The sequence below is a fragment of the Tympanuchus pallidicinctus genome, unplaced genomic scaffold (assembly GCF_026119805.1).
Source record: "Tympanuchus pallidicinctus isolate F22 unplaced genomic scaffold, pur_lepc_1.0 scaffold15, whole genome shotgun sequence".
NCBI classification, from domain to species: domain Eukaryota; kingdom Metazoa; phylum Chordata; class Aves; order Galliformes; family Phasianidae; genus Tympanuchus; species Tympanuchus pallidicinctus.
Window position 1 is genome coordinate 26986010 of NW_026294669.1, and position 21645 is coordinate 27007654.

The following is a 21645-nucleotide window of genomic DNA, read 5'->3' on the forward strand; positions in this document are numbered from 1 at the left end:
GGCCCGCAGCTGCGCCTGCGCACTGCTTTCTCGCCTCCCCTCCCCCCTACCCCCGGAACGGAAGTGCTGGGGCCGCGGCAGTTCCGTCTCGGCGTTGTTCGCGCTGGACAAAATGGCGAAGATCGCCAAGACCCATGAAGGTAAAAGGCCGAAATCCGCTTGCGGCGGTGCTCTTTGAAGTTGCGCGCTCCTCTCGCGTCTTCTTATTCCTTTTTTTTCCGACCGCGGTCCTCAGGGGAGCCGGGGGCTGGGCGGGCGGCGGGCGGGTTGGGCCCGCTCGTAATGGCGTCGGTGCCCGTATCAGCGCCATGGCCGGGCCGCCTGCTGGCGTTCGGGGGCTGCGCGGCCTGGCCGGGGGGAGCCGCGCGCCACCTTTATCAGAGCGGCGTCGCCCCGAAGGTGGCTCCTAAGATGTCGCCCGCCGGGCGCTGCACGCCGCCGCCCCCCCGGTGGCTGCGCGGCCCCCCCTCGGCCGGGAGAGCCCGCGGTACCGCCACGCTGAGCGGGCCGGGCGGCGGCGGGAGCTGCTTCGACAAATAATGGCACAGGGGGGGCAAGAGGAGGGGTAATGGGAATGGCTTGAGTTTACGAGTGAGCGTTATACAGAAGTAGCCCTATTGAACTGAGTAGAAACTGCTGATCGGTTTAACGTAAAGCGTGAGTTCAAACGCTTGCAAGATCTGATCTTCAGGCAGTTACAGAGATTTTGTTCTGTATTAAAAGTATGTTAAGAGGGTTCCTTGGATTTGTTCCTGAGGCAGAAAGGGCTGTGTGCTGACAAACTCCAGCTTATAAGTAAGATCAGTTTCCAAGTATGTGGAGATCTGAAGAAGTGTGACGTCCTACAGTCCAAAGTTTAAAGTCCTGTACTCCCTTAATGCCCTCACTGCAATTTACGTATATACGCAAGGTATGTTTTACCAGACTGTAATGTAAGAAGGGAAGTTTGGGTTCCACATCTCTTGCACCATGTTATTTTTAAATGCTGAACCACGTGAGTGGTTTTTTCACTGAAAGGATTGGGTTGAACTCTCCTGAGAACGTCTCTAGAATTTCTTCATAGAAGCCAGAGAATATCGTCTGGTATTGAACAACCACAAGTGAGAAATAGTTTGGCCACACATGGCCATGTGAGGGGCAAGAGAATACTCAGCAGATTATTTTTAGGTATTATCATATATAAAATTATTCATATATAAAATAATAAAAATATGATTACTTGCTTTGTAAATTAAATATTGATGGTTGTCCCTTGGTGTACTGTCAGCTGGGAAAAACACGGTTACTTATTCTTACCCTCACAAAACCAGGCTAGCAGCTTTGCTACATAGAACAAGCACAAGCCCCAGTGGTGGCCAGGGCACTCTGTGTGTGGCTGCAAAAGAAAGAAACATTCTCTACTTTTTTTAGAAGAAAGAAACAATGCCTTTGTGGTCTAAAATCACTTGGTCCTTCCATTGTCCTCGGTAGCAGTAGAAGCCTCAGGTATTTCATTTCACCCCAGTGCTGCATTGCAGCAAACCGCAAACGAAATCAGAAACTTGATCTGCCCTGTGAAGGAAACAACCAACCTGAAACACATAACAGACCTGGCAGAAAAGTGCTGCTTTGAGTTGTTTGGGTTCCATAGTCAAGTAGTAGGACAGGTGTGCAAAAATGAAATGCCTGAAGGAGTTGTTGGTTGATGGAGTATGTGTGGGACGTCTCTGAAGATGAGAGACCTCTATGGGCAAGACCAAGATCCTAACTCAGCATTAATAGTTTCTTTCTGCTATTAATGTTTTCAGGAGCAAAATGTCTCTGGTCCTGGAGAACCTGTGCTGTGCGGGAGTTGAATGTAGGGGCAGGGTTCAGCTGGGCTCATGGCTGCCAATATAAGGCTTTCGTTGGGCTTCAGCTCTCACGAGTCTCTGGGGTTCCTGCAGTGCGGAGCTGACTGTGCCCTAGGCAGCTGCAAAGCTCTGGTCAGCCTATATCTGGATTAGTGATGATTTTACCTTTATTTAATTCTCACCTTTCTTAATTTTTGTTCGTAGGCATCTCAGTACCTTTTGTAAGCTATTTCTGTGGAAAAGCCTTGTGAAATATATTAACCCTGATGGGGAAAAAAAAAAACCAAAGAGATGGGCAATAGTAGTAAATAGCTCAGCAGTGTGTGGTAGAGTTTCTGAGTTATTTGCTAGTAGTACTTCTCTGTAGCTTTTGTCAGTGGTGAATTTCCTTCCAGTTAATGTTGTAGGCAGTGGTACTTCAGATGGGTGAAGCACAGAATTGCTGAGGTCAGTAAGGGCATTTGAGATCTAGTCCAGCCAGCCTCTGCAAGCACAGGCCTTGGTATTTCTTCACCCCATAAGCACAGATACAGATGGAAACAACAGTTGTTTTCGTGGGATTAGGTGTACCTTAGTGTACCTGTGTCTTGATTGTGTTGAAGACAACTGAATTGCCACAACTGATTTTCCTGCTGCTTTTACTAACTCACAGGAGGAGGCGTGGTTAAATAGGTTCCTTGGTTTTGGGGATTACTGAGTTACTGTTCTCTCAAATAGTGCCAAATTTCCAAGGTCAGTGACTGACCCCAGGGTGATTGGTGTCAGATCCTGATATGTTAGGAGTGCCAAAGCTTCCGTTGGCCCTCCTTGAAGGGCAGGCAAAAAGTTCAGAAGAGCAGTGGGCTCCTCCACGGTGGTGGCAGAGGCAGGAGTTGTCACAAGTCAGATACATTGAGCTGCCTGTGATGGGAGCTGTGGCTGAAGTTCTGCCTGTCTTGTCAGGTTGTTTTGTTTGTTCAGTAGTAATACAGCTTTGCAGTGTAGATGTTTTGGATATTTTGTTCTTGAATAAGGTGTTCTATTGAATGTTCCCAGGCATGCCTACTCACACGCTACCTCCTTTAAATGGATTTCTTTAAATTAGCAAAATCAGTTTATTAATTGGCGATAACATCTTGAAAGCTGCTTTTAATGAAAACATTAATTGGGAAAGCCCTGTGCCGTGTGGTGTTGAGAAATACTGTTGTACTGTAACTATCTTCCCCACCATTTCTTTGGGAGATGAGATGTGTTAACAGTAATAGTTTTGAATGGTTTGCTTCGGGCTGTAATGCAGCTGGATTAAACTGTCCTGGATAATTTACAGCTTAAAGAAAAGCTGCTTCTTGTACACCATTGTTTTATAGTTTCATGTGATAATTATATGTAGTTAATTAGTTAGAGATGATCTTTGAAACTGAGTGGTTTGCTGAACGTAATGATACAAGCATTACATTTTGTGTGTGTTGAAAAAGACTCGAGTGTTTGGGTATGTTTCCCCTAGATATCGAAGCGCAGATCCGAGAAATCCAAGGCAAAAAGCCTGCCCTGGATGAAGCACAAGGAGTAGGCCTCGACTCCACCGGGTATTACGATCAGGAGATTTATGGTGGCAGCGACAGCAGGTTTGCAGGATACGTAACATCCATTGCAGCAACTGAATTGGAAGACGTAAGTGATTTCTTTTATTTAAGGAGTTTCTAAGTATTCTGGCTTCTATTTGAAGTGATTTATAATTGCAGTTAATGGAAACAAGCTTGCCTTACTCCAGGCGCTCATCTGATCCGTGTCTGCTCAGGCTTCGTGACGTGTGCTCTGACAGCCACGCAGCACTGGGGGGCTGGTGCTCTATTAGCTTTAGAGTGCCTGAATTGGTTTTGTTGTTGCTGCCAAGATGAAAAACTAGGTGAAAAAACTCTAGTGGAACTCAGGCCCACCATTTTAAGTGTCTATTTTAATATTTTCATTTCTACTTCATTTGAAGTCTCAGTGCAGTTTTTGTGGATCAGCTTTTTGCACTGTCTCATGTATAAGAATGGTTATGTTGTTAAGTTCTTTTAAGTTCTAACGTTAAACACATTTTTTGTTTCAGAAGCAATCAGAAACTACAGTTCTGATCATAAATACATAGGAGTAACTGTGCATTAAACTGAGTGAACAATATTTTTGAGAGGAAGCAAGAGTGTTATGTGTAATTTAGTATTAGCTGGTATTTTTTCTAGTAGCAAAGTATTTGAGGACTCCCAGGAATGCATTAATTAAAAATTTCCATTACAGTGTTTCACTGAAATCAGTTCATAATTTCAAGAGCAATTTTCCTTCCGTGTCGCTGTAAACTGGTGCACAGAATCTCATTGCTGCTTGCCCAAAATACCCAGAATACCTTACACCTTCTGAATACTTGGTTTTGGTGCTGTGGTTGAGAAGGTACAACCAAATTAACAGTGCCATAATTGATTTCTCAATCTCTTATTATTACAGAAATATTTTTCGGGGTTACTTATTGACATTTTCTTTGTATTTGCCTGGATTTTAAGGAAAAAAGAATGGTGTGCACCACTTTTTCCATAACTATTAGCACATTGCATCGGTAGCACTGATACGGAATACTTTCTGTATAGCTATTGAAGGTTGCATCTTGGAGTAAATGCAGCACATTCACTGAATCTGTTAAGGAGTAAGGTATCAGTGTAGCCATTTGTTTAACTGTATCTGGTTCAGCAGTCAATTGCTGGGAGTAATACAGCACTAGATGTGAGAAGAATTGCTGAAATTTGGGGTAAATATTCTAGTCCTTTTTCATCTTATCTATGACTGCAGTGTGTTAATGTGACATTGTTACCTAAAGCCAGTATCTGTGTGACTCTGCTACGTCTTTCTTCTGGCAGGATGATGATGATTACCCATCTACAAGTTTGCTTGGCCAGAAGAAGCCAGGGTACCATGCTCCAGTGGCACTGCTTAATGACATACCGCAGTCAACTGAACAGGTACGTCTTAACTCAGGGCACAACAAATGACTATTTGAGTCTTAGGAGAAGTATTAATATTTCAAGACCACGTCTTGTTTTCTGAAAGTACAGGATGTCTCTAAAGCGTGACAGTATTTGAAGCACTGGCCTTGTCAGTGCTTTCTGTTAGAATTCCAGCAGGTGGCAAAGTTGGCACTTGTGCATATAAAGGCAACGTGTGCATATGTGCTCAACTACTTAAAAACATCAACTGGATACTTAAAAAATGTAAATATCTGGAGCAACTGAATGTCTCTTAAGCTTTTTGTAACAAAAATGTAATCATGCATGTTTTATTCTCCTAAAATATTTTTCTTTGAAACTTAAAAGCGTATGAAGTTGTATTAAGTCTTCCTGAAAGATGACTTAAAAGAAGATTCTTCCAGAGAAGAAAGGCTGCAGGGATGGAATGCCTTAGAAGCAAATGAACGAGCTTCTTAGAACAGTAATAGGAAGTTATTTGATCAAAAATTCTGCGTTTAAATAAACATTCTAGTTTCAGAAGTAAGGTTTCTATTAGGGTAGTGCTAACGGTTGGCAGTTTTTCATGCTGTTCCTTTGTGACTAACCAGCTCTTTTTTTTCCTTCTGTTTTTAGTATGATCCTTTTGCAGAGCACCGTCCTCAAAAGATTGCAGATCGGGAAGATGAGTACAAAAAGCACAGGCGGATGATGATAATTTCCCCTGAGCGTCTTGATCCTTTTGCAGATGGTAATTTATTTTTGACTTTTCTATACTCTCTTTGAAATCTGTTGTCTTAAACTGTCTTTAGCCCTTTGATTTCTGTTGGCATGCCTATAAACTTAGTTTTGTTTTAAACATCCCCTTTTTGTAGAGGTTGGGTTGAAAACCTAGATGCCATATTCTTCATCTTTATAATACAAGTTTTCTTTCCAGGTAGAAGGACAAGAAAATAATGAGCCATTGCCATAGAAACACAAAGGGTTAAAGGTTTCTCTTTTCTTTTTGTTTTGGGTTGTGCATTATATTTGAACAACTTGTGTATTGAGTGCTCAGTCTTTCAATACCTTGAAAGCTTTCGTTCCAAGTTGTAGTTTTACAGGGCTATTGCTTTTGAAATGCTAGTTCTCAAAGTAGAGCACCTAATTCTTGCCATCTTATGTAAACTTAGGTGGTATAGCTAAAAGAAACAAAAGCATATATAAGACTTTGATACTATTAATAGTTCAAGTCTGTTCAGATAATTTTAGAATGCAAATCAGGAAAAGGGGTATAGTGGGTCTGATGGAAAATTTCTTGAGGCAAGCGAGTTTCACATGTGGAAGCGAGGTGCCTGTTGGCTTAAAATCAGCAGCTGTTTTGCAGGTTTTACAAATTAGAGTTGCAGCCTGCATGAATTACTAGGGATATTACTTATTTTACTTGCTTAATTGTAATTGATATAAACATGTATTGTCAGAATTCACAGGCCCATACTAACTGTCCTTAATTTCTTTCCTACAGCAGTACTGCTATATGCCAGTCCTGTCTGCATTCTTAAGGGTGCAGTTCAACACATCCTGTGTAGATTATGGTGAAAAAGTATTCCAAAGGAAAGTCCTATCAAAGCTAGTGTCAGAGTGACACAGCCAATTGGGCAATGATCTTCAGCATAGAAATGTTTAAGGCTTTTATTTTTTTCCTAAACTATATTGCTATACCACTCGTATAGCAAACCTGCACATTCTTTTTAATTAACAGTGTTTTTCTTGACAAGTCTTAATTTATATAAATTTGGGCTTCTCGTAAAGTATGTAGAAGTTAAATTTTAAGTCAAGACACAGAGCATAAACCAACAAATGGTACACAAAACCCATTACGTGTGAGTATCGTCGTGGTGTATGTGTTACATTCAGATCCCGGTGGCAGTTGTTCTTTGAAAAGAGGGGGAAGGTGCTGTCAGTTTTCTGGGATTCTTTGCTTTTTTAAATGAAGCCCTTTTACAATATGACACTGGAAGATCTGGGAGATGTGTCCAGATTTGTCAAACTTTTAAATGGGTCCTTGCGATAAAGCATTTTAAACATTACTTAGGTATGCCATAGTTATTTATAGTCAGATAACTACTAGGATTTAGCAGCTTGCACAAGGTAATGTTTTGAATATAAATATCTTTCCAAAGTGTTACTAATGGTAAAGAGATAATTTTCTAGGCTTCTATTCTGCTGCTTGAAGTCAGAACTGCTGGTGGAGACAAAGGCACGAAAGTGTACGTATTCCGGATTAGCAACCCAGGAACCCATCACTTCTGAAGACTCTTAACTGTGTTGTCATTCTATCATTTATATCTGCTTTAAAATATTTGTTTGAAACTGCAGTAGTTACGTTTGTGTTCAAACAGGTTAAATTGATCAGCAAACTGAATAAACGTAAGATACATGTAATTCTTAAAATTTTCAATCAAAAAGTAAAATTAAATGATCATGGAATAATATAATATTAGAGCAGGACTGTAGAAAAAGTTGGTAGATTCTGCTTGTCCTGTACTCATTGTGCTCCATTCCTGTTGCTGTTCTCTTCTACAGGAGGGAAGACACCAGACCCTAAAATGAATGCCAGGACATACATGGATGTTATGCGTGAACAGCATTTAACAAAAGAAGAGGTGAGTTGGGGGAGGGGTTTGCATGTGAACTTCATTTCATTTTGCAGCCTTTGAAATCATCTTAGGAGCAGTGGGAATGGAAATTCTGTTGAATTTTTATGATTTTTTTCTTTGGAAATTCATATTCTTCACATGTTGAACCGTGACGGTAGACCTTAGAGATGAAAGCTTTGAAAGACGTCTGTTCCACGTAATAACAAAAGAATGGAGGGAGAAATGCTGTCAGTATATTTCAGTTTGGATTGTTTTGTAGCTCTCAGGCTGTTTATTTTCTTTCGGAGGTGACGAAAACCTGAGGGATACAGATTGGTGTTCAGCGTTGGAGGGATTTGTTTTTGCAAGCTTTATATAAAGAGAATCCAGGGGGTTTTTAAAAGGCTTTTGTTGCAGTAGCAACAGCTTGCTAACATATGGCTTAAAACTTGAAAGGAAGAAATAATAGTAAAACCACCTGTTCATAGTTACTAAAAATTCATTTTAATAGTTTAAAAGATACTGGTAATTTAATAAAATTTCCTTTGTGATACCTACGGAGCTGTCTTATTAATTGGAGCAAGATCTTAAGAGTTCCAGTGACCTCTGTTGGTTTATACTGATTTACTCTAATTGACATTAATTGAGGAAATAGTTCTCCATTTTGGTAACCTTAGTGCACGGACTCAGTGGTAAATGAAAAATAGTCTGTGAGTGTGGTGTTTCAACAGTGACATTTTGAAATTTTAAATGAGAGTTTCCTGGCTTGTTTTTTGTCTCAGGATATAACTCGTATGAATGTATTTTCTAATTCATCCCTCTTTAATAATTTGCTGAAGTGGAATTCATTTGAAACAGATCAGTGGTAGTTCTGAGGTATTCGTATGGGTGATAGAAACTGACAGCACTAAAAAATTCTGTACGGTTGTATTTCTGCTGTACTATGAAGCTTGATAGCAAATGAATTTAAACGTAGTCCCTCCAGATGCATTGCCATGTTGCTATGGAAGAATTTGAAATTAGTTTTTTTCACATGTTATTTTCACAAAAAAATTTTTAAAAAATGTGTAAAAAGGTATCTGATACGACTGAAAAATGTCTTAATGTTTAATTTGAAGAGGCTTTTTTATGAAGTAAGTTTATCTTCTTGTGTTCTTGAATAGAGGGAGATTAGGCAACAGCTAGCTGAAAAAGCTAAAGCTGGAGAGCTTAAAGTCGTCAATGGAGCCGCATCTCAGCCACCTTCAAAACGCAAGCGGCGTTGGGATCAAACAGCAGATCAGACTCCTGGTGCAACCCCCAAAAAGTTATCCAGTTGGGATCAAGCAGAGGTAATAATCCCTGTGTCCTTCAATCTAGGTCTAGCAGATATTAATGCTAATCCGCTCGAATATGAAAAGTTTCTTACTCTAACACGTACACACTGAAAAGGAATAAAACCAGCAGTCTTCTACCGCATAGAGTGGGAGAGATTAACATTTTGGCTTTTGTCCTGTGCAGACTCCTGGGCATACACCATCTCTGCGATGGGATGAAACTCCAGGCCGTGCAAAGGGTAGCGAAACTCCCGGTGCCACCCCCGGCTCAAAGATCTGGGATCCCACTCCCAGTCACACGCCAGCAGGAGCTGCAACACCTGGCCGGGACACACCTGGCCATGCAACACCAGGCCATGGAGGAGCCACTTCCAGCGCACGTAAAAATCGGTGGGATGAAACTCCTAAAACAGAAAGAGGTGTGTATGTATGTGTGGTATCGGAGAGTGTCTAAGCAGTTTTGAATGGCAGATACTGTAGGAGTTTTCGCCTTACGGAAATGGTAGGAGCAGACAAAAGGCAGTAAGTAATTACATTCTGACATCTAGTGGTTGGTGTGATGCTTTCAGCTGAGCTTGTGTAGCACTGAATTCTGTCAGCTTAACCCACTTCTGTAAACCCAGCTCTGCTCAAAGATTGTATCGCAGTTGTATGGTATGTCTAGTGACTGCTGCTGGGATTTTAATGATTAATTAGAACAACATAATTCATTTTACGTTGAATTGCTTTCTGGTATACAACTGTGTGTCTGTGCTGTTTCTCAATTATTGAATTTTTTGAGTTTTCAGTTATTTTTGGAAACTTGCTTAAACATTGAGGCAAGTTTCGGAAGCATTTTGTCACCTATCTTAATTGGAATTGAGCTCATGTGGCAGAGAACAGTGAAACACCACTGTTTAATGGTTTATCAAGGGGCTGTGTGGAGTACTTTGTCCATTATCTAGAATATTTGGGTTCTTTGATATTTTTTGTAATTTTATCTGTTTATTTTAAGATTCAACAAGAAAATTAAGATTTTTTTTCTTCAATAAAATAAAATTATCTGTTGGATGTTTCCAGTGTTCATGCAAGTAATCTTAACTTTTCTAGTGTATTTATTATAAGCTTGCTGATTCATGTAGAAATGAGGATGAGATAATGAAATTGGATGTTTTTGCTATAGTTGGTGTATGGTACTGTTCAGTTTTGTACAAGAATTATGATGTTGTTTGTTTTTTCTTTAGATACTCCGGGGCATGGCAGTGGATGGGCTGAGACTCCTCGTACAGATAGAGGTGGTGACTCCATTGGTGAGACACCAACCCCAGGAGCAAGTAAAAGAAAGTCCCGATGGGATGAAACGCCTGCTAGCCAGATGGGTGGCAGCACTCCTGTTCTGACACCTGGCAAAACACCCATTGGTACACCAGCTATGAACATGGCAACTCCTACGCCAGGTAAGCCCAATCCATTCTTTAAGGTTCCATTTTCTTACGTGAAAATGAAGCTCCAACCTTTATATTGTATATTGAAATGACTTCTACCTAATGTCATGTTCCGATGGTATGAAAACAGTTAGTGTACGTTCAGTTTACCTGTTATAATGCCCACAGGAGCTAAAGCTAAGGTTTGTGTTCAGTCTGGACAGTCAAGACATTAGCGTCGTATTGGCTACAGATGTCAAGTGTGGAAGGTTTTACTCAAGAGGACAGTTAAAGTTTAAGTAAATATATCTTCTGTTTATGGAAGTTTTTAAAAAATGTTTTTAATTTGAATATAGGTCATATCATGAGCATGACTCCTGAACAGCTGCAGGCTTGGCGTTGGGAGAGGGAAATTGATGAGAGAAACAGGCCACTTTCTGATGAAGAATTGGATGCTATGTTCCCAGAAGGATATAAGGTAATTCATTTGAATGAAACTGCAGCAGACTGATAGTTTTCTTCTGTCAGGTGATATTGATTTAAAAAAAAAAATAAAAATCCAAAATGTAGAACATTTCACAGAAGCTGTTGATTAATTCATGTAGAAATTTGTTTGGTTCAGTTGCTCATTTATTATAAATCCGTTAGAAAGGGAGAAAGTCATGTTTGTTTCAATGGCCAGTTTTTATTTTGCTTCTCAACGTTAAGAATGTCTGCTAAGTTCAGGAAGAAAGCCCAAATGTGGGAAGACAGGAGAGAGTCACAGATTCTGATTTCACAAATATACAGTGTTAGTATAAATATTGAAGTATGTGGGGTTTCTTTTAATAGTTTCTAAAGACTTCTTAAGTCTGTTATCCAACCCTCGGAAGTGAAAGCTTTCTTTTGAAGTGAGAGCTTTCTTCTGAAATGCTGTCAATACAGAATAAGCATGAATATGAACTATCCTGCTGAATTTGTGAATCATACCACTGAATGTGGGATCTGATGTATGCAGTTACACACAAAACTACAAATGGCTAAACCCATATGTTCTGTTTTATTTCTGTTGGGCATTTGAGACCTTGCTCGATTCGCATCTTTTGCAGTAAGATGAGTCTTGAAGGTTGTGAAGGCTGTGGAGGTTCTTCTTTAGATAAGTGCTGTGGTGCAGTTTTTACTGTGTTTCCTTCTTCCTTCTGCAGGTTCTTCCCCCACCAGCTGGTTATGTACCTATTCGTACTCCAGCACGTAAACTTACAGCAACTCCCACACCGTTGGGTGGTATGACTGGATTCCACATGCAGACAGAGGACCGGACTATGAAGAGTGTCAATGACCAGCCTTCTGGCAATCTTCCATTCCTAAAGCCAGATGATATCCAGTACTTTGATAAGCTGCTGGTAAATGACATTTCACTCATGCTGGTTAAAGTTTTATGATCTTTGAAAGTATACCAGTGCCTGTAAATTTGTCTGGAATTATTTCTAGGTTGATGTTGATGAATCGACCCTTAGTCCTGAAGAGCAGAAGGAGAGGAAGATAATGAAATTACTTTTGAAAATAAAGAATGGCACCCCTCCCATGAGAAAGGTAAGATTAGTGGTCATTCTTATCACTTCACCTTATGCCTTTGTGTTCAGTTTTGTTTTCAGACTATCTGTTTTTTTTCACCTGTTTGTCCATGGGATTCTCTTCTAAGCTTTGCTGTCTGTTTAGTGCTTTCTCTTCTGTATCTGTGTTGCTTTTGGTTCGTCATTCGATGTAATTTGTTGCTGCTCTTTGTGCAGTAATGCTGATTGCTAAGTACCATACGATTTACAGAACATAATAATTCTTAATTATGGGAAACTAGATTCTGTAGCGCTTTTTGGTTACAGGACTTTGTAGTTCTCTGGATTTGGCTTCTTAAATTGGCTGTGTAGCTCTTCAGTTTCTAGCTTGCTTGTGCAATAGACTACAGTTTTTTTGCAGTTCCACTCTAAACTGATCTGAGCACCTGATGCAGGTGCTGTGTAAAATGCCTTTTTAGGTGGTGCCATTCTTAGTACTGAGCATGCTTTTCTTGAAAAATGGAAAATCTGGGGCCTATCATCCGATGCATCTGTGTGGAAGATGGTGGTAGGGACAAGTATTGTGAAGCCTGCGCTTACAGTAGAGTATATTTTAACTTGATTAATACCTACTTGTTCAATAACTGTTCAGTATTATTTCTTCAGGTTAAGTGACAGTTGCTTTTATTTTTTAGGCTGCATTGAGACAAATTACTGATAAAGCTCGGGAATTTGGAGCTGGGCCATTGTTTAATCAGATTCTACCATTGCTGATGTCACCAACACTGGAGGATCAGGAGCGCCACTTACTTGTCAAAGTCATAGACAGAATTCTGTACAAACTGGATGACCTGGTGCGACCATACGTACATAAGGTCTGTTGCAGTTTGCTCATCTTTGATTGGCTTTTTCTGATCACTGTGGGAGAGGCGTACGGTTCATTTGCCGAGTGAAAGGGAAGACAATATTATGGTTGTTTTTTTTTTTAAGATCATATTGACTTTTGTATTTTCTTCAGCTAAACTTTAAGCTGCTGCAGTGTGATCAAAGTGTGAATATTACAACATCCGGGCATAATGTTAAAAGAATACATGCACACCTGTGAGAGGGAAGGAAATTTTACCTGATGTAGCTAGAATCTGTGAGGGGGGCACTTCAAAGAAAGAGTTGTAAGGGGAGAAGAAAAAGCATAACAAATATAAGACTTTTCTGGTCATCATAGAGTTGAAAGCTTGAATCCATGGAATTACCTCAGCTTTGTGGAATCATAATTTTATTATTAGGGCCAGAAATACTACCTAAAGTATTCACAAATGGAAATGTGGATTTTTTTCATCTTTTTCAGATTCTTGTTGTCATTGAACCACTGCTGATTGATGAAGACTATTATGCCAGAGTAGAAGGCAGAGAAATTATTTCAAACTTGGCTAAGGTAATGAATTTTAATTCTGCAGTAGGAATTAGCTTATATAGAGCTGCTTTGTAGTGATGGCAGAAGAATGTAGTGTGCTGTTCATAATTCTGTGTCTTGTATGTTTTCAGGCTGCTGGTTTGGCAACAATGATTTCTACGATGCGACCTGATATTGATAACATGGATGAATATGTCCGAAATACCACAGCTCGAGCCTTTGCTGTTGTTGCCTCTGCTTTGGGCATTCCTTCTCTGTTGCCCTTCTTGAAAGCTGTCTGTAAAAGTAAAAAATCCTGGCAAGCGAGGCATACTGGCATCAAGATTGTGCAGCAAATTGCTATTCTTATGGGTTGTGCTATCTTGCCTCATCTCAGGAGCTTGGTTGAAATTATTGAGCATGGTAAGTTCTGCTTTCTCTGGCTTAAGATTTATATTTGGAATTTTCCTCCTGTACCTTGTTGAGATGAAGTGTTACTAAGGCAAAGTTTTGTGTAGCCATTTTTACAGTGAGAAATAACTTGTCGACTTTGAAAGAGAAATAATGATTGTTATCCTGAAAATAAAGTGATCACTTTTTTATCCTATCTTCGTAGTTTCGCTATTTTAAGATACAAGAAGAGGTACTAAGCAGTGTTCTTTTGCAGGTCTTGTGGATGAGCAGCAGAAGGTTCGTACCATCAGTGCTTTGGCTATTGCTGCTTTAGCTGAGGCAGCTACTCCCTATGGTATTGAGTCATTTGATTCTGTTCTGAAGCCCTTGTGGAAGGGTATACGTCAGCACAGAGGAAAGGTATGTCTAAAATACTTCTAGTATGAACTGGAATGAATCCGTATCTTCCGTAACTCATTGAAAATATATTTCTTCATTTAAACAGGGCTTGGCTGCCTTTTTGAAGGCTATTGGTTATCTGATCCCGCTCATGGATGCTGAGTATGCAAACTATTATACCAGAGAAGTCATGTTAATTCTTATCAGAGAGTTCCAGTCTCCTGATGAAGAGATGAAAAAAATTGTTTTGAAGGTACGTCAAAATTATTCAGGCACCGGCAGTGTAATAAATTCAACTGATAAAACCTGAATGTTTAGCATTCAATTAAATTAATATTTAATTTGTTTTCTTTAAGCCAAACCAAAACACCACAAACAAACTGTACACAGAATTAACGTTGTTGGCTTTCTTTCCTACTAGGTGGTAAAGCAGTGTTGTGGTACAGATGGTGTTGAAGCAAACTACATTAAAACAGAGATCTTGCCACCTTTTTTCAAACACTTCTGGCAGCACAGAATGGCATTGGACAGGAGAAATTACAGACAGGTATTTTTCCAGTTGATTTTCTTTTTTTTTTTGGTAGCAGAACAAAATTTGTGTTGGGGTGTTATTCAGACTAGATGCTTAGTTTTGTCTTGTACGTCCTGTCTTAATTGCGTTTGGCATAGTGGTTTAGAAACTGTTCAGTCAGGACTTTCACACCAGGCATTTTATCTCTGAATATGAATCTATGTCAGCTCTAAGGTGAGGTAGTTCACCCCATTTGTGTCTTTTGAAACCAAATGATTTCAAAAGGTGAAAACAGTTGTTCACTGTGAGTTTTAAAGAATACTTTATTTGTCTTAAGGCAAGTTTAGAGCTCCTCTTTGTTCACTAGTAGTAGTGGCTACACTAGCTCTGTACTGGTGCATCCTTTTTTCATTTTGTTTTTATTTGTGCCATTGCATTTTTACTCTTTTCCTAGATAGGATCTGTTTTGAAATTGTAACTTTTGCTTGAAAAAAGATTTCCACTGAAATGAGTTTGGAAACCAGCATGATGCTGCTACTCCTTCTCAGACCAGGGAGATAAACGTTTTCAAGAGTTAGAAAGAAGGCTTTAATGATGTTTGTTCACTTAACTATTTGTGTATTTCAGTTGGTGGATACAACAGTGGAGCTGGCAAATAAAGTGGGAGCAGCAGAAATTATTTCTAGAATTGTGGATGATCTGAAAGATGAGGCTGAACAGTACAGAAAAATGGTCATGGAAACCATTGAGAAGATAATGGGAAATCTGGGCGCAGCAGACATTGATCATAAGCTAGAAGAGCAACTTATTGATGGCATCTTGTATGCCTTCCAAGAACAGACCACAGAGGTATGGCCAGCTTAACGGGAGGCACGGTTGACTTAACTGGAAGGTAGCTCGCTGTTATGGAGGAATGTGTGGTTGTGGGTTGGGTGTTTTTAGCCCTCGCAGGGATTTCTGTGCTCAGATCAATGACATCCACATGCTAGATGTGGAGCGTTAGCATTTTAATGACAATTTTGGATGCTGCCAGATCGAATGAAATGTGGTAGTTTTGGTCTAACTGTTCTGTGTTAACACCAGGACTCTGTGATGCTGAATGGCTTTGGCACAGTGGTTAATGCTCTTGGCAAGCGAGTGAAGCCCTACTTGCCGCAGATCTGCGGTACGGTTCTGTGGCGGTTGAACAACAAGTCGGCCAAGGTGCGGCAGCAGGCTGCTGACCTCATCTCACGTACTGCAGTGGTCATGAAGACTTGTCAAGAGGTATTGAATGGCCTTGTATCAAACTAGCTACAGTACGTCATAGCAACGAGAAGGAGGAAGGCTTAACTTTGGAATCTTCTTATTTGCTTGTAGGAAAAGCTGATGGGACATCTGGGTGTTGTGCTGTATGAGTACCTGGGTGAAGAATATCCGGAAGTACTGGGCAGCATACTTGGAGCACTCAAGGCTATTGTTAATGTCATAGGTATGTTTGTGTAATGATTGTGTGCCCGTTCAAGAGCGAAATGAAAAGAATGCAGAACTTAGAATGCCTCTTTCAATTCAATAGGTATGCACAAGATGACACCACCTATCAAAGATCTGCTGCCACGGCTTACGCCAATTTTGAAGAACAGACATGAGAAAGTACAGGAGAATTGTATTGATCTGGTTGGGCGCATTGCAGACAGGTAAGCTGAGTAATGATGTAATTGATCCTCTCTGGAAGCAATTGCTCTAGCAACAGCTAGAGTATCGGGTTCGACATCCTGGCTTTTTTGCATCTCCTGTTATTTCTTAAGCTTTATTGTGAAAATTTAACGTGATGTTTAAGGTTAAGTATATATTCAGCATGGGAACTGCTGAATCATGTTCTGAACCTCTGATTGATCACCTGAGGTGAGCAGTGAGTCAGCCACTGGAGCACAGGTGAAGGTAATTCACCTGTGCTGCTGGAAGGGGTGGAGCCTGGCTACACCTCTCCTAGACCTGTTTAAGTGCTGACTGCCAGTGAGGAAGGATTTCTTTCTCGAGTTCACTCCTTGTGGAGAATATCATGAGCCTACAACATTGGTTAGCGTTTCCATTTATTATCTTCCTGTTGCAATAACCTCACTTAACCTAACTTTCCTGTGTATTTCTTACAATTAATAATAACATCTGCGTATTCATTGATTATACGCTAGGAAATGATGTAGGAATTGTGTTATCTGCAACTGATTTGTAAGAAGTATGCTTTTCATGCTTTCAAATTTAAAATTTATTGTATCTATGTTTATTCATGTATCTATGTATGTTCCTTGTAAACTGTTAATCAGTGATGGTCTAGTTTAAAGGATACTTTCAGTAAGTTGTTTAAATAACGTCCCTCTGTTGATAGCTAATAAATAGGTACTGCAATTTATTAGGTTATACTTCAAAGCTTGGAGCAGAACTGAAGAAAAATCACTTATTCTCTTTCAGAGGTGCAGAATATGTTTCTGCGAGAGAATGGATGAGGATCTGTTTTGAGCTGCTTGAGTTATTAAAAGCTCACAAGAAAGCTATTCGAAGAGCCACAGTAAATACTTTTGGATATATTGCAAAAGCTATTGGGTAAGTTGGTGTAGTGCTTTATCTAGTTCTATGCACATTTATCTAATGTGGTGATGACTGAATTTCGCTGGAGACAAATGTTGAAACTGCTCTACAGTTCACATGTTAAATGTGGGCATTTGATTTTATTCATTGAGTAAAACAATTTTGATACATTCTTATTAGCATGGAGTGCTACACTTTTGAACTGAATTGGTAGGCTAGCAAGTTTAGTATATAAACTGGTAGTTAAAATGTTGTCTTGAGTTTTGGTAGTGTGATATGCATTGAGACTCTCCCTGTGTTCTTTCATAGCTCTCTTTTAAATACTGTTTCTCTTATTTTTACTTAAATCAGTGCCACTTTGATTAGCCAGGGCTTTTTTGACTTCCACACTGAGGTATTGCAAGTCAGCAAATCATAGCTTGAAGCACAATTCCTGTTTCTCTGCACACCCCTAAATGAGTGACCAGTTACTGATTTGAAGCAGAAACAACCAGTTAGCGAGCAGCGCACTAATTGGGCTTCTCTATGCCTGGTTGCATACCTCTGCAAAAGTCTTACTGGACTTTTCATACAGGTTTTAATTGCCTGTGGGATCAGAGTAATACTGGGAAAGCTACTCCTGTCTCCCGAGTTTGTTTACAAACTAACTGTAGGCTGAAAAAGCAAAATCTAGAGAGAGAGTTGGTGTGTTTTTGTTTTTCAATAAAAAATTGGTGGTTTAAGAAATGATGTCTCGTGCTTGCTTAAACTCTGTTACAGTGTTGTGGTTTATGGTGTTTCTCAGAGAATATTAACTCCTTTAAGAAGGGCTAAGCCGTGTTCTTCTGCTGTTTTCTGTTTCCATGTCAACTAATTTACCTACATTCTCACCAAATCTATTGATGTAGACATGCATATCTTCTCTTCCAGACCTCACGATGTCTTGGCTACACTGCTGAATAACTTGAAAGTGCAGGAAAGGCAGAACAGAGTATGTACTACAGTAGCAATTGCTATTGTGGCTGAAACATGCTCACCTTTCACAGTGCTGCCTGCGCTCATGAATGAATACAGAGTCCCAGAGCTGAATGTCCAGAATGGTGTGTTAAAATCTCTTTCTTTTCTCTTTGAATACATTGGAGAAATGGGAAAAGATTATATTTATGCCGTTACGCCTTTGCTCGAAGATGCTTTAATGGACAGGTGAGTGCAGTTCTTTCTGTGCATGGTTCAGTTAGCTGTGGTCACGTTAAATCTGTATCTGGGTCTTAACAGTAAATGTGCACATTGTCCTTGTTTGCTAAAAATTGCTCATTAACAAACGTTGGGTACCCATTATCTACACATAATTCAGGTTATATACTTGCTTACGCTTTTGAAGATGAAAATGGTACAGCCATTTTAGTTAGGTTAGTATTTGCTGTGTTCAGACCACTTTTGATCATTTCTGTTGTTAGTCCCTTTGTTGCAGAGGTTAGAGAGCAATAATTGCCAGAAAACTGTCATTTGAGTTAATTGATTTTTGGTTACTCTGCCTATTAGTGTCAGTAGATGTGGGTTAAAAGCATGTATTGGTGCTTTCAGAATAATTTAAGTGAGAACGATCATGATGCTTGTCCAGGTATGTTGCTTCTAAGTATGATTTACTAAAACACCGTTGTTTTCTTTTCAGAGATCTTGTGCACAGACAAACAGCCAGTGCTGTGGTGCAGCACATGTCTCTTGGTGTTTATGGGTTTGGCTGTGAAGATTCTCTTAATCATTTGTTGAACTACGTATGGCCTAATGTGTTTGAAACCTCTCCGCACGTCATCCAGGCAGTCATGGGGGCTCTGGAGGGCCTCAGAGTTGCTATTGGCCCTTGCCGAATGTTGCAGTATTGTTTGCAGGTGAGTCCTGATGTGTGCTGTGTGGGCAGCAGTTACCAAACGGGCTTCTGTTGCCTGTTGGGAGCTTGTGGGTGCCCCCTCCCTGGCATGGGAGGAAGCTTAGAGCAACCTGCTCTCAGGGAGGTGTTCCTGCCTATAGCAGGGGGCTGGAATTAGATGGTATTAAAGGTCCCTTCCAACCCAAACATTCTGTGATTCTCTTTAGGAGATGAGAAGTCAGCTGTAGGAGATTTCCAGTAAAGGAAAACTGTGGGTTTTCATCTCTTTTAACATGCCGTTTTGTACCAAGGATTTTGATAATGAAAACTGTTTTTTTTTCTCTTTTTTAATGAGATAACCAATTACACTGAGGAGCTTACATAGAAATAGCAGATAACTTAGAATATAAAGTGACTAAAAATTGTCTCTGACTTGTAAGGTAGAAGCATGCAACTTGGAGGACAGTAAATAATGGTTGGAGGAATCAAACAGTGCAAAAAGTTATGAGAACAAGTAACAAGCAGCATTATTAGCAAGCGGATAGGATTGATATTAAATCAACCTGATGTAGTGCTAGGCAAAGAATACAATAAGATGTTTAAATATGTTTAAGTGCAAAGTGTTAGAAAATGGTGCCTGGATCAGAATTTACACTGCTAGATTCATGGTAGTGTGTCCAGCTTCTGTGAATTCGTATGTGGAGGCAGAATATGGAGGCTCCTTTTCTGTGTATTTGAGTGTAACAGCTCTTGCTGTATAGGCTGTAGAATTTAAGTGCACGTGGCAGATAAAAAGCAAGGATGTGTGTAGTGCAGATCAGTGTAGGAATAATGTGTCTGCATTTTAATAGTTTGTACATAGGGGATTTTGCTGCTTTTTTTTTTTGTTCTTCTAATTGGTGTGCTTCAGCACAAAGATACTGACATCAGCAGGAAAACTAAAGTTGCATGAAAGTCTCCTGTGCAGTGTATATTTTACTAATTTTATTATTTTATAGAACTGTTTTATCTAGTCTTCAAGTTCTGCTCAATTTCTTCAGGTTTAATAACCACTTATGTCCTGTGTTTCTATCTAGTGATCTCTACACAATTAAATCACAGTTACCAGAGCCAAAGATAAGACTTGTTTCCAAGCCAAATATACTGCAGTAGATTTGTATTTTTTGAACGAACAGTGCAATTAGAAATACATATAGTGGAATTTCTCCCTACAAAAAAAAAGGAATGCCTCTTAAATAATATTTTCTTAATACTTGCTATTTCATATACTCACAAAACGGATAATTACATGTTTATTGTCGTTCATTCCTAGTAATTGATGTTAAGTGTTACCACAGTGCTTTTTTATTGTTTAAAACTTGGTTAGATGCAGTAACAAGCTTTTAGAACAGAAGCTTTGAATGAATGTTGTTTTGTTTTGTTCTCTAGGGTTTGTTTCACCCTGCCCGGAAAGTCAGAGACGTTTACTGGAAGATTTATAATTCCATCTACATTGGCTCACAGGATGCTCTGATAGCACACTATCCAAGAATCTATAACGATGAAAAGAACACCTATATTCGTTATGAACTTGACTACATCTTATAATCTTCTTGTTCTGTTGTTTGTGTTTAATGCACAGCTGTTCTTCACATAAATGCTTCAGATTTCATGATGTAAAATTTTAAAGTATTGGAGATGAGTATAGAGCTGGTCAGAGGCAGAGGTAGGAATCCAGTAGCATGATTTTTTAAATATGTCCTTGTTTTTTGATGTTAAACAGTTAAAGCCAGTAGTGACCAAGAAAACAGTGATTACAGTATACAGGAGGGTTTTCGTTTTTGGTTCATCTTTATTAAGATTTAGATTTCATTCCTTGTGTTTAAAGGGGTTGTTTATTTGAGAAATAAACATTTGTGTATAAAATCTAATTTGCGTGTGGTTTTTGGACTGAGAGACTTGTAAAACGAGTCCCTGATGGATTTAAGTATTTGTTCATGTAATAAATAGGTGGTGTCAAGCATTTTAACCCTTTTGTCACCCCCTAGCTTTTGAATAAATAAGAAAAACATACAAACTGTAGTTAATGTGTGTATCTTTGTCGTGCAGTAACTCAGCTGTACTCGGGCTGGCAGTTGTTGTGGTGGCTGTTTGTTTAATTGGGAGAAAGTAGTAGTAAATTGCTTGTTGGTTCTGCTTCTTCTCCATTATCCTGCTTGTAGGGTTCATTTCTCACTGTTGTCAGAAAGTGAGCAGTTGCTTCGTACTTCTGTGTGCAATCACTTGTCTGACTTTGGCAATCACGATTAGCTTGTCTTCTGACCACGTGTAGGTTGCATATAATGCCAGGTATGTTTACAGGCTGTGCTGTAATTCCTGTGAAGAGTTAGGGAAGTTTCTGGGTATCTGAGATGAGACAAATTCAGAACATGCATGTGTGACATAGAGAATGCGAATCTCATCAGCTTGAGATAAAAATGTTTTATTTCTTTCTTTGCTCTTTTCCTTCTCTCCTGTGCATGTACTCAAGAGAAAGAAAAAGGACTGTGTGCTATTTGACAGTATGCCACATAAAACACAAGGTTACATCATTCTGCTTGTGTTGGAGAGTATCTCATGTCCATAAGAAAACACAGCAAATGCTAGTAATTGGATACCAGGCATGTTCTTGTCTATTATTCAAGTTGGGAATTATTTTCCATCTCTCCAAGGTCAGTGCAGTGTTGTCAGCTGGCCTCTCTCTGCTGTTTTACATGAATGTGAGATGGTTCTGCATAAAAGGAAATTCCACCCTACCTCTCAAAACCTAAGTTTTTGTTAGGAGATTGGAGTAGTGTGGAAGCAGCTTGCAGCTTGGTTGTTTAGAAAGGTACCAATTAATTAGGAACTAATTTTTTGTAGTAGTAGTAA

At 39.6% G+C, this 21645-nt stretch overlaps 1 protein-coding gene across 4 annotated transcripts; it reads left to right on the forward strand.

Annotated features, from left to right (window-relative positions):
- The first annotated feature begins 15 nt into the window (after nt 1–15).
- SF3B1 (splicing factor 3b subunit 1) lies at nt 16–20666 on the forward strand. Of its 4 annotated transcripts, XM_052675573.1 has the most exons (25): nt 16–140; nt 3316–3482; nt 4700–4801; nt 5420–5534; nt 7349–7428; nt 8565–8732; nt 8902–9136; nt 9941–10153; nt 10477–10598; nt 11305–11502; nt 11591–11692; nt 12348–12527; nt 12998–13084; nt 13195–13465; nt 13710–13855; nt 13941–14087; nt 14256–14381; nt 14973–15194; nt 15429–15611; nt 15705–15816; nt 15901–16021; nt 16794–16925; nt 17820–18092; nt 18562–18778; nt 20185–20666. In XM_052675573.1, exons 1-25 carry the CDS (start codon nt 113–115, stop codon nt 20341–20343), a joined length of 3906 nt encoding a protein of 1301 aa, XP_052531533.1. In that variant the 5' UTR covers nt 16–112; the 3' UTR covers nt 20344–20666. The 4 variants fall into 4 exon arrangements, 3 of the variants coding, with proteins under 3 accessions (XP_052531533.1, XP_052531535.1, XP_052531534.1); XM_052675574.1 differs by lacking the exons at nt 16–140; nt 3316–3482; nt 4700–4801; nt 5420–5534 and adding an exon at nt 5566–7032; XR_008204745.1 differs by lacking the exons at nt 8902–9136; nt 9941–10153; nt 10477–10598; ... (14 more) ...; nt 18562–18778; nt 20185–20666 and adding an exon at nt 6977–7032 and having other exon boundaries at nt 40–140; nt 8565–8606.
- The last annotated feature ends 979 nt before the right edge of the window (nt 20667–21645 follow it).